General features: G+C 40.2%; 1 protein-coding gene across 1 annotated transcript in view; it reads right to left on the reverse strand.

Moving 5' to 3' along the window:
- LOC109377805 (E3 ubiquitin-protein ligase HECW1-like) overlaps positions 1-12527 on the reverse strand; it is a gene marked incomplete at its 3' end in the record, with an annotated part of 85079 nt that extends 72552 nt beyond the window's left edge. The window contains exon 1 of the mRNA XM_019634270.1: positions 12205-12527. Within this exon, the coding sequence (XP_019489815.1) occupies positions 12205-12493 (289 nt within the window). The remainder of the gene's footprint in view (positions 1-12204) is intronic.
- Between the last annotated feature and the right edge of the window lie 1035 nt (positions 12528-13562).

Genomic DNA, 13562 nt, shown 5'->3' on the forward strand with positions numbered 1-13562 from the left:
TTTTTCTGCATCTATTGATAAGATCATATGGTTTTCATCCTTCATTCTGTTTATTTGGTGTATCACATTAATTGGTTTTTGGATATTGAACCAACATTGCATCCCACGAATAAATCCCTCTTGATCACGTTGTATATTTTTAATGTATTGCTGAATTCAGTTTGCTATATTTTGTTGAGGATTTATGCATCTGTGTTCATCATGGATACTGGCCTATATATTTTTTTCTTTTTCTCCTCCTCCTTCTCCTCCTCCTCCTCCTCCTCCTCTTCTTCTTGTTTTCTTCTTCTCCTTCTCCTTCTTTCTTCCTCCTCCTTCTCCTTCTTCTTCTCCTTCTCCTTCTGTTCCTTCTCCTCCTTCTTTTTCTTCTTCTTCCCCTTCCTGTTTTCCTTATCCTCTCTCTCCCTCTCCCAACCCCCTTCCTTCTCCTACTTCCCCCTCCTTCTCTCATGCCTCCTTCTCCTCCTATGTAATGTCTTTGTCTGATTTTGAAATCAAGGTAATGCTGGCCTTGAAAATGAGCTTAAGAGCCTTCCTTCCTCTTGAAGTTTTGGGAATATTTTGAGAAAGACAGGTGTTAATTCTGCTTTCAACATTTGGTAAAACTCATCTGTGAATCCATCCAGTCCAGGACTTTTGTTTCTTGGGAGTATTTTGATTACTGATTCAATTTCATCAGTGGATTTCAGTCTGTTCAGATTTTCTTTTTTTTTCTTGAGTCAGTCTTGGAAGTTTGTATGTTTCTAGGAATTTATCCATTTCTTCCAGATTATCCAATTTGTTGGCATATAATTGTTTGTTGTATTTTCTTATAATACTTTTTATTTCTGTGGTGCCACTTGTCACTTCTCATCTTTCCTTTCTGATTTTATTTTTTGGGGTTCCCTCTTTTTTCTTTTTCTTTTTCTTTTTTAATTTGATGAGTCTGGATGAATAAAGGTTGATCAATTTTGTTTATATTTTCAAAGAACCAGCTTTTGGTTTCATTGGTCTTGTCTATTGATTTTTCAAATTCTGTTTCATCTGTTTCCATGCTGATCTTTATTATTTCCTTCCTTCTGCTCACTTTGGGCTTTGTTTGTTCTCTTTTTAGTTCCTTTAGGTATAAAGTTAGATTGTTTGAGTTTTTTTTTCTCATTTCTTGAGGTAAGCCTTTATCAGTAGGAATTTCCTTCTTAGAACTGCTTTGGTTGTGTCCCATAGATTTGGGGTCATTGTCTTTTCATTATCATTTGCCTCCATATATTTTTTATTTCTTCCCTGATCTCATTATTGACCTATTCATTGTTTAGTAGCATGTGATTTATCCTCAATTTGTTTGTGCAGTTTTTATTTTTGTAATTCATTTCTAGTTCCACACTATTGCGGTTGGAGAAGATGCTTGATATGATTTGTTTTGTGGCCTAACGTGTGGTCTATCTTGGAAAATATTTCACGTGCACTTCAAAAGAATGTGTGTTCTGCTGCTTTGGGATAAAATGCTCTAAAGATATCAGCCAAATTTATCAGGTCTACTGTGTAATATAAAGTTGCTATTTTCTTGATTTTCTGCCTAGGTGATCTATCCATTGATGCGAAGGTGTAATGAATTCCCTTACTATGACTGTATTACTATTGATATCTCCCTTTATATCTGTCAATATTTGCTTTACATATTTAGGTGCTCCTACATTGCATGCGTAAATGCTTACAAGAGTTATTAATATATCCTTTTGTTGGATTGATCAATGAAATGCCCTTCTCGTTCCCTTGTTACAGCTCTTGTTTTAAATTATATTTTATCTTATACATAATTACATGTATATATACTTGTACAAGTATCATACAAATACTAATACAAGTATTGCTACTGAGCTGTTTTTTGTTCCATTTGCATAGAATATCTTTTTTGCATCCTTTTACTTTCAGTCTGTACATGCCTTTCAATCTGAAATGGGTCTCTTGTAGGCAAGAGATATGTATGAGTCTTGTTTTCTTATCCACTCAGCAACCCTATATCTTTATATAGGAGCTTTTAATCCATTTACTTTCAAAGTAATTATTGATAGCTATGTATTATTGCCATTTTATCATTCATACTGTTGATTTTTTCTTCTTTTTCAAGAAGTTCTTTTAACATTTCTTGTAGTAGTGGTTTGATGGTGATAAAGTCCTTTAGCTTTTTCTTGTCTGAGAAGATTTTTATCTTTCCTTTGATTCTAAATGGTAGCTTTACAGGGTAATCTTGGTTGTAGGTCCTTGTTTTTCATCACTTTGAATATTTTGTGCCAATCGCATTTGGCTTGCAAAGTTTCTGTTGAGAAATCAGCTGACAGTCTAATGGGAGCTCTCTTGTGGGTAATTAACTACTTTTCTCTTGATGCTTTTTTTTTTTAAGACTTTATTGGGGAATTGAGGGACGAGAACAGCGCTGGGGAATCGGCAGTAAGGGGAACAGAGAAGTTGCTGTCCTTTTGTTCTTCAGTCTAGTTCTGGAGGACGTTGCTTCACTGGCCCATGTTGGTATTATCATTGCACTCTTCCCGGATAAGGCAGATTGGTCACCGGCCTCTGGACGGCACCTCACGCCAGCTCTTGGTAGCTCACACTGGCTGCCGGCCGCTCACGCTGCCTGCTGGCCACACATGGTAGCTTATGGCACCCCACTGCAGCAGGGGCTGCAGCATACGCTGTCACCAGCAACTCATGGCAGCCCAGCTCCAGGTCGAGCTGTTGTTCACCATCTTAGCTGTAGAGGACCCAGCATCACTGGCCCTCATGTGGGATCTGAACCGGGGCCCTACTGCTCAGAGCTGGCATCCCAAGCCAGCTCTTAACCAACGCGCCACTCGGCCAGCCCTCTCTTGATGCTTTTAAGAGTCTCTCTTTTTCTTTAACCTTTGGCACCTTAAGTTTGATGAATTTTTTGGGTTCATCTTGTTTGAGACTCTCTGAGCTTATGGGCTTTTATGTCTCTTTCCTTCACAAAGTTAAGAAAGTTTTTTTGTCATTATTTCTTTAAATAGGTTTTCACATCCTTGCTCTCTCTCTTCTCCTTCTGGCAAACCTATGATGCAATTGTTGTTATGCTTGATGTTGTCCCAGAGGCCTCTTAAACTATCTTCATTTTTTTTTACTGGAGGGTATTCTCTTTTGTTGTTGTTGTTCTGTTTGGGTGTTCTCTGCCAACTTGTCTTCCACATTGCTGATTCGATCCTCTGTTTCATCTAATCTGTTTAATCCCTCTAATGTATTCTTTATTTCAGCTATTATAGTCTTCATTTCTGACTGGTTCTTTTTTTTGTTTACTATCTCCTTTTTATGTTTCCTATCCCTGTGTTAATGGTCTCATTGAGTTCATTTACTCTTCCTCTAAGTTCTTTGAGCATAATTTTTTTTAGTTCTTTTTCTGGAGTTTTGTTCTGTTCTTTCATTTGGGACGTGTTTCTTTGTTTCCTCATTTTGGCTACCTCCCTGTATTTGTTTCTAGTTATTATATAGATCTGCTAAGTCTCCTAGTCTTAGCAGTGTGGTCTTATGTAGTATGTTTCTGTTGGGGACTAGTGGTGCAATCTCCCTGGTCTCCTGAGCTGGATGCTCCAGGGGTTTCCCTTGTGTGGGTTGTGTGTGCCCTCCTATTGTAGTTGAGACATGATTGCTGTTTGCACATCAGTGGGTGGGATTAACCATCAGGCTAACTGTCTGTGAGGACTGGCCATGACTTCAATGGATGAGCTGTTGTCTGGGGACTGACCCCACAGAGTGGGATTCACTGTAGTAAAGCTCTGGTTTCTTCTGAGTCCACCCTTTGGGTGTGTTGTTCGTGGAGTTAATTGTTTGGTGCTCTGAAGCTGGTCACCAGGTTTGTTCATTCTGGGGCCTTTTGGGAGGGGTGCAAATGCCGGCCTAATTTAGCCACTACCTGTGTCCAGCCCAGGGCCACCTAGCAGGATCTACAAATGGATCAGCAGTTGGTAACTTCCTGCCTGAGCTTGGAGGCACCTGAGAGAGGCTGTGCTGTGAACTGAGGCCATTTGCCATTAGTGCCATGCTGGGGTGTCACTTAACAAGAAATACAGGATGTGCCAAGGCCAGTCACTGCTCATTTGGTGTTTGTGGCACTTTCAGAGATTTCAGGGAAGTTAACAGCACGAGCCAGTACCAGTCACTTGTGAGTAAAAGCCACTGAAAGATGTTCCAGTTTGTGCATGAGTTGGTTGGTGTGGGTTCTCAGGAAATCACCAGGGTGGGAGAGCTTGATGGAGACTCAGATTTGGTGCATGCCTGTGCCTGCAGTCTTAGTTGGGGGAGGGTTTGGCAAAGGAACAATGGTGCCCCTCTGCTAGCTCTGTGAGGGGAGTGCTCAACAAAGGAACAAAATGACACCTGCAGCCTCCTACAGCCCTCATCCTTAAGCCAGACAATTCTTCCTCCCCATATGTTCCTGGTGTTTTCAAGCTTCTGCTCCAGTGCTGAAGTTGAGAATATGTGAGTCAGTCAGTGTGTAAGTCCATCTGTGGTCCAATAAGAGAGATACTTGGGTCTATAGCAGTCCTCTGTCTTACCAGGACAAAAGCCCTGCTGATTTTCACAGCCAGATGTTATGGGAACTTCTCTTTCCAGTACTCGTGGTCTGGGATTGGGAGCCTAGTATGGGTTGGGACCCCCTCACTCCTGAGGGGTAACAATGGCAGCAGAGATATCCTTCCCAATTCTGAACCACCACACGTGGGTGTGGGACCAGCCTGTTTCACATCTCCGCCCCTTCTACTAGTTTTGATGTGGCTTCCTCTTTATGTCCTTAGTTATAGTTCTGTTCAGCTAGTTTTTCAATGGTTCTCAAGGGTGGATGATGTATAATTTAGTTGTAATTTTGATGTGATCATGGGAGGAGGCAAGTACAGCATTTACCTACTATGCCATCTTGATTAGAAGTTTAAACATCATGAATATTTATGCACTGAATAATCAGAGTCAATATCTACAAAGTATAAAACGTACAGAAGTGAAGGTAGAAATAGATTAATTAAAACTAAAAATGAAAAAATTTTGCTAGTAATTTTTAACACATTCCATTAAAAAATTGGAACAATGAATGAAAAAATCAGAATGTACAATATGAAGATATATGTTATACATATATACACATATATAAATTAATACACACATATATGAGAGATAGAGATGATAGATGAATAGTTAGATGATAGATAGATAGATAGATATAGATAGATAGATAGATAGATAGATAGATAGATAGATAGATAGATAGAGTCCTTGCTTTGTGAGGTGCCCTCAGAACTGAAACATGTATATATCAGAAATGTGTCCTTGTTTTGCATGGATATGTGGTAACTGTTACCACTCCTACATCAGTTACTATGGAAATGTTACCACTGTTACATAAGCTGCTATGGAACTGAATAAAGTGAGGATATAGCTACAATATGCATAAGTTTCAGGTAACACACTAGATCAATTGATAAATAGATAGATCCCTATTCACAACAAAAATACATGTTCTACACATGAAATATTTACAAACATTGAACAAATATAAGTCACCAAAGAAGACTTAAAAACTTCCAAAGAGTCAACTTGATACAGGCCATAATCTCTAACTTGACCCAGATGGAGCAACTAGAAGATATGAAATAAAATATATGTCCCCAAACACCAGCATATGGGAGTGCTTCAAAGATGCCATTTTACAGAATTTTTCATTTTTTCTCTGAGTTACTGTCTCTTGATTTGTTGAATATTGAATGCATGACGGTACTCTAGTTTCATTAAATTTTAAATTACTGAGCAAATTATAGCATGATATAGGGATAATATGCAGTAGCATGGTATAATAATGATATGATTTATTATAATTCTAAATTAATAAGAAAGCTAGTTTTGGGACTGCTGGTCAAGATGGTGGAGTATGTAAATGTTTTATATCCTTCTCTTATGACCACACAGCTCTGGTGATTCCCTGAGACCCTGCCCCACCAAACTTGTGCACCTACCCAAGCCACTTCCAGTGGCTTTTCCAAACAAATGGCCTGTCTTGGCCTATGCTGCAAACTATCCTAAAATCTCTCAAAACCCAGACAAGCACCACCTGGCCTTGGCATGCCCTGTACATCTTGCTAAGCAGACTCCAAGTCTGGCACTAGCAGTAACCAGCATGAGTTCATGATTTGGCTGCTTGAGACATCCTCCAGGCCCAGCATGGATGGCAAAGATCTTTGGATTACTTTGTGGCCCATGCCAAGAGGCCCTGGGCAAGGAACAGACTGCAGCTTAATTTGGCCTGCTGCAGGGTCTCAACCAGGATGCCCTGGGGCCAGAAAACCCAGTGGCCAGCTTCGGACTGAGACTGAGCACCATCTGGCCACCTCCAAGGATGAAAATCCAGAAAGCAGATTGGGCAGGCACCAGAACCCTGCAAATCAAATCCTACTCCATAGGGTCAGGCCCTGTACAATAGCTCCTCCACTGTAGTCACGGCCAGTCCTCACAACCAATCAGCCTGAAGGTCAATCCCTCCCATCATCATATAATAGCAACCAAAGCTCAACTACAACAGTAGGACACACACCACCCACATAAGGAACATAAGTGGAGTGCCTGGCTCAGGTGACCAAGGAGACTGAGCCACTTGCCCCGCAGGATACCTATTACATAAAGCCAGTCTACTAAGACTGGTAGACATAGCAGCCCTACCTAATAAATAAAAACAAACACAGGGAGGCACAAAAAATGGGGATCCAAAGACATGTCCTGAACAAAAGAACAGAACAAAACTCTAGGAAAAGAACTAAATTTAATGGAGACAAGCAATCTACCAGATGCAAAGTTCAAGACTGATTGTAAGGAAGCTCAATGATCTCAAGGAGAATTTCAACAAAAGATAGGAAATATAAAAATGGAGATAGAAAACATAAAAAAGAACCAGTCAGAAATGAAGAATAGAATAACTGAAATGAAGAATACATTAGCAAGAATCAAGAGCAGATTACATGGAGGAGAAGATCAAATCAACTATTTAGAAGATAAGGTCGCAGAAAACACCCAATCAGAACAATGAAAGAAAAAAGAAGTAAAATTTAATAAAAAGAATAGTTTAAGTGGCCTCTTGGACAACATTAAGCATACCAACAGTTGCATCATAGGGTTACCCAAACAAGAGGAAGAGAGAGGAATTGAAAACCTATTTGAAAAAATAATGAAGAAAACCTTTTTTTACTTGACAAAGGAAATAGACATACAAGCCTGGGAAGTGCAGAGAGTCCCAAACAAGATGAACCCAAACAGACCCATACCGGGACACATCAAAATTAAAATACTAAATGTTAAATACAAAGAAATAATCTTAAAAAGCAGCAAGAGAAAAGCAGTTAGTTACCTCCCAGAAAGCTCCCATAAGACTATCAGCTGATTTCTCAATAGAAACTTTGCAGGCCAGAAGGAAATAGCACAAAATATTCAAAATAATGAAAAACAAAACCTACAACCAAGATTACTCTACCCAGGAAAGGTATCATTTAGAGTCCAAGGACAAATAAAGAGCTTCCCAGACAAGAACAAGCTAAGAGAGTTAATCACCACCAATCAGTATTTATTATGAGGACTATTAGAAGGCCTTCTTTAAGATAGATTTTTTTAAAAATCAAAACTATGAATAATAAAATGGCAATAGCTATGTATCTATCAAAATTTAAATGTAAATGAATTAAATGCTTTAAGCAAAAGATAGGGTGACTGAATGGGTAAGAAAACAAACCCCTTACACATGCTGTCTACAAGAGACTCACTTCAGATAGAAAGACACACACAGACTGAAAATAAAGGAATGGGGAAGAGATATTTCATGAAAATGGAAAGAATAAAAAAGCTAAAGCAGCAGTACTTATATCAAACAAAATAGATTTTAAAACAAGGCAATAACAAGAGAGAAAGGACCCAGTAATCCCACCTCTTGGTATTTATCTGAAAAAATCCAAAATGCTACTTTGAAGGAACGTATCCATCCAAACATTCATTGCAGCATTGTTTACAATGGCCAAGATGTGGAGACAGCCTGGGTGTCCATCGATAGATGAATGGATAAAGAGGAGGTGGTACATATATACAATGGAATATTGCTCGGTCATGGAAGAGAATGGGTTAGTGCCATCTGCAGATGCATGAAAGGACCTGGAGGGTATTGTGCTGAGTAGAGTATGTCAGACAGAGCAATGTGATTTTGCTTATATGTGGAATCTAAAGAACAAAATAAATAAACAAATAAAACAGAAACAAACTCCTAGATACAAAGAACATTTTGATGGTTGCCAGATAGAAGGGGTGTTGGGAATAGGTGAAATAAGGGGAAGGGATTAAGAAATACAAATTTGTTGTTACAAAGTAGTCATGAGGATATAGGGTATAGCATAAGGAATATACTCAATAGTATTTTAATAACTACAAATGGTGTCAGATGGGTGCTAGATTTGTTGGGGTGATAAATGGGAGGGGGTTGGGGTAACATGAAAAGTTAAGGGATTAAGAAGTACAAATTGGTTGTTACAAAATAGTCATGGGGATGTAAATTAAAGCACAGGGAATATAGTTAGTAATATGGTAATAACTATGTATGATGCCAGATGGGTGCTAGACTAGTCTGGGGATCACTTCTTAAATTATACAAACATCTAACCACTGTGCTATACACCCGAAATTAATATAAAATAATACTAAATGTCATTTGTAATTGAAAAATTTAAAAAGGGGTGAAAAAGGTAAGAGGGGATGAGAGGTTCAAATTTCCATGTATAAAACAAATAAGCCATGGGGATGTAATGTACTGCATGGGGAATATAGTCAATATTATAATAATGTTGTACGGTGTCAGATGGTTGCTGGACTTAACGGTGATCACTCCTTTAGGTATACAAATGTTGAATAACTATGGTGTATACCTGAAACTAATATAATATTGTATGTTAGCAATATTTTAATAAAAATCTTTGAAAAGGACACAATTTATTGATCAGCAGGCAGTAAACACACACCTCATCAACTCTGCTCAATGATCCTAAGAAGAACATTGCGTTTTTTTCTTCATTTGGAGATAAGAAACCCGGAACTCTGATGACAGTACCTGACTGAGGCCATACAGCAGGGCAGTGACAGAGTATGATTCTAAAGTAGGTCAAACTGTGACTGAAACCACATGATTTTTCCTCATTCTATGCTGCTAGGATAGAGAACCCTTCATCACTCTTATCTAGTTGATGAACCACTCTATAAATGAGGGCAACCAAACACAATTTCAGGGCCGGCTGAGTGGTGCGTTGGTTAAGAGATGGCTTGGGATGCCAGCTCTGAGCTTCAGGGCCCCAGTTCAGATCCCACATGAGGGTCAGTGACACTGCCCTCTACAGCTAAGATGGTGAGCAACAGCTCAACCTGAAGCTGGGCTGCCATGAGTCACTGGTGACAGCGTAGGCTGCATCCCCTGATGCAGTGGGCTGCCATAAGCTACTGTATGTGGCTGGCAGCCAGCGTGAGCAGCTGGCAGCCAGTGTGAGCTGCGAAGAGCTGCCGAGAGTGGTGGTCCAGAGGCCGGTGACCGATCTGCCTCATCTGGGAAGTGTGCAATGATAATATACCAACATGGGCCAGTGAAGTCATGTCCTCCACAACCAGACTGAAGAACAAAAAGGACAGCAACTTGTCTGTTCCCCTTCCCCTGATTCCCCAGCGCTGTTCCCCTCCCCCAAACCCCCAATAAAATCTTTTAAAAAAACAAAAACACAATTTCACATTATAATAATGATGAAACTATTGTTATTATCCCATCGCTAGGTTCCTGGCTAGGACAGCATTAGTTACTTGGCGACAGTGTCAGTGAGCAGGGCCACACTTCCACCTCTGTATATCTCACTCTGTATGGCAGGAGAAAAGTCATGTTTGCCTGTAGAGCTCTACAGGTCAGAGCTAAAAGTGTCAAAAACTGGCTTCACATGAACATTTAGTTGTCCACTGATGTGGCATGGCCCATACCTGATGTTGCACCAGAATGTGCCAAGGTGTTCTGGTCATCAGTATGGGGTCTGCCACCAGGGTAGGCAGCTGTGTGGTCTTGGGAGCCACTGAACTGGCATTTCCTCAATTGTGAAATAACGGATTAGATGAAATCACCACCTCTACAAGTTTAAGTCTAGCTCTATGATCTGATCTTTGGCAAGGCCCTGCAAATCTGGCAGATAAGTTTCCTACACATTATTTTAAGTTTCACAGATAATTTTGGATTGGGAAATTACTTTTGAAATGTTATGCCACCAAAAGTATTGTCATTTTGCATTAAATAACTTCACAGTTCTCTATGTGCAGCTACTATGAGAAAAATAAACTGTCAAATTAAGATAAGATGATGAGCTAGCTGTGTTTATTTGTCTCAGTCTAAATGACATGTTATACCCGATCTTATTCATTCATGAAGTTTCATGACACTTCATACTGCTGACGGTCCTTCCTTCATCTCTTGTCTGCTGTGATGTGGGTTCCTAGTTTTTGTTCCTCCTCTCCTGCATTCTGCAACACCTTTTTGAGTTCCTCCTCTGCCTCTCTCTTTGACAGGGCCTTTCTGTTGCTCTTTTTACACACAATCCACATGTGACCTTGTCTACTGTCAGGGTGCCAGTCACCCAAGTCTACACCCCAGCCTGGATCTCGGGCTGAGCTCCAGAGACATCCATTCCCTCACCATAGATGAATGTACCTCAGGTGCCCACCCCCTTCCTCCCTGTGCTCCTATTCTACCTATTCCCTGACCTGGGGAATGAATGGCCTTGACACTCACTGCTGTAGGAACGTACACCTGTGAAGAGTTAATTCAAAATTAGATCTCAGGCCAAAAACCTAATTGCCTAAGGTGCTAAACAAGTAACATTCATTATTGAAGTGGGATAGGTAGAAGGGGGATGATGGCAAAACTGAAGGGTACAGGCCAGTCTAAAGGGGTGAGCTAATGTTTAACTCCAGCTAACTAGAGTCATGTAAAATTACAAGTTCAGTCAGCCAAATTGAGGACTTTTGTGAAAGAGGGTTGGAATTTGGATTTCAATGTGAAATCTCTGCATTTATAAGTGTTTATAACTAATCAAATTTAAAACAATATGAACCAAACAAAATATGCTTGGTGAGCTGTTATTTTGTAAGCTCTGTTCTAGATCGATGGTATCCAAAACTTTTATTCAAAACTATTTTAAAGTAAATTAAATTTTTACCTGTTTGGAAATCCAATTTGGCTAGTAACCACTATTTGTGTAAAAAAATCTCAAAAATTATGTTTTTCCATCCTTATAATAACATGTGTATTGTAAATACACACAAAATTGATTGCAAAACCTTCAAGAGAGCCAAAAATATTTCTCTGACAGCTAGTAAGTTAAGATTTCTTGCATTTTATCACTAAAACAGTCCCGGCTGTAAAATACTCATAACAATCATTAGTGATATTCGATGATGTTAAATCTGGCATTGCATGTCTGAATGTGTAAATGTTTCACTGTACAGACTGAATACAGAAGGTTTTGTCTCTGTTGAACTTGATTCCTGCCTCTCGTGGCCCCCCTTCACTTAACTGATTTGCAGTATAAATGCATCAATTTTTACCATACCTGATTTGCTCATGTAAAGTAGATGAAACACATTTTTCATGTAACTTTACTTTCATAATTTCAAATTTGTGAGATTTACATTCTCCAGCAGTCATTCCCTTTCAGTCACCATACTGTTTGTTCCCTGGCCTGTGGTGAGCTTGCGTTCTACTGTCTACAGGGAAAGCAGTGATACAAAGCAGTAAGAATGTTGAAAGAGGAGGTGGAAAGAGGTCTATGATTATGTTGAAACAAAAGTGAAATTAACTCCACACGGACATGCAAATGGTAATGACATTTGTATTCAACCACACCTCACCCTACAATCTCATGACTCTTTCATTGAATAGAGACTAAAGACTGCAAGGGAAGCCTTAGTGTGTGGTCTTCAATATGTTAGAATTTGGTGCATAACACATTCAATTGCAAATTGTGCATTTTAAATTACAGACTTTACTGAAATATTAAAGCATATGTAAGAGTGAATTATGAATAATATATTTACTTAACGCCCAACCCCCACTCCTAAGACCATTGTACCTGTGGCACTTTGCCACCTCCAGGCCTGGCTAAGTGCTGTTCTACTCACCGATGAGATACATGCCAATCCAGTCTCCAGCATCCACTTCCTCCTTTATATCCCAGTGGATCACCAGGTCCTGTGAGTGCCCTATGGAGTAATAGGAGCTGCTGACCATGAGCGTGGAGCGGCTGTCTGAGGTGACCAGGTCGGTGTCGCTGGTGGAGCGAGGGATGGTGATGGTGCCATGGGGGCCGGTCCTGATGGCCATGCTGTGGAACTGGCCAGGGTTGTAGCTGTGGCGGAGTGGTTCCTTGCAGCGGCGTCGGTTCTGGGAGTTTCTAGATGGAGATGCCATGGCAGCCAGGCCTAAAAACCTGTTCTGGTACAGGTTCTGTTGGGGGAAACAGACAATCAGTAAGGGAGGAAGAGCCAGCCACAAGGTGGCTGTCTTTACAGGAAAGGAAGGATATGCTAGGAGAAAGGAGCTGAGAGTGAGCAGCCCCCTAGGAAGATTTGAAACGCAACAGGAACATCTTTCGCTGGAAACTCTTCCCTCAGAAACACGCTGTGGCTCAGGGTTCACACAGAGAAGGCAAGAAGGAAAATGTGAGCTCCTCAAGTAGACGTGCATTTGCAGCTCTACTGGAGTCCACCTCTCCCAGCTCCCTCCAGCCTGCTGGTATTAGAAGGGCTGCATGTGTGCAGAATGGTCCTGAAGGTATGACTGCCCCCAAACAAAGTGCCATGTCTTGAGTTCTCCAAAATCAATTCGATTGGATCCAATTTTATCCTTATTTAGGGTAAAAATAAACGCTATCATCACTAAGCATTTTAGTGATCCCTGCAGCATTTCCAACCCTACATAAGGCCCTGAATCAGAGGTAGGCCCTGAATCAGAGGTGGTCCCTAATGGGTGAGGCGGTCTGTCCTCCAGTTACACTCTTTCACTCTACAGAATGTCTCTGGTCCATCTGAAATTTCTATTATGGATCTCAGATATCCTAGCACCATTTAAGCACCACCATTTTCAATAAAAGTCAATCTCAGGGGACTGCATCTTCCTTAAAGCCAATGTTATTATATAAAACATGGCCTCTTATGAGAATAAAAAAATGCATTTTAAAAAATTGTTTACAACATTGAGCACTTAAAATGAACTGAACTGATACAGAGCAATATCTTGATTGTTTTGGATACCGATAGCTTTTATGATATGGGTAAAGGGCATCATATAAAACTTATACAATGGATTCTTTTTTTTTTAAGATTTTTATTGGGGAATTGGGGGATGGGAACAGTGCTGGGGAATTGGGGGAAGGGGAACAGACAACTTGCTGTCATTTTGTTCTTCAGTCTAGTTGTGGAGGACGTTGCTTCACTGGTCCAAGTTGGCACCATTATTGCACTCTTCCCGGGCGAGGCAG

The sequence above is a fragment of the Hipposideros armiger genome, unplaced genomic scaffold, assembly GCF_001890085.2.
Source record: "Hipposideros armiger isolate ML-2016 unplaced genomic scaffold, ASM189008v1 scaffold_1567, whole genome shotgun sequence".
NCBI lineage: Eukaryota > Metazoa > Chordata > Mammalia > Chiroptera > Hipposideridae > Hipposideros > Hipposideros armiger.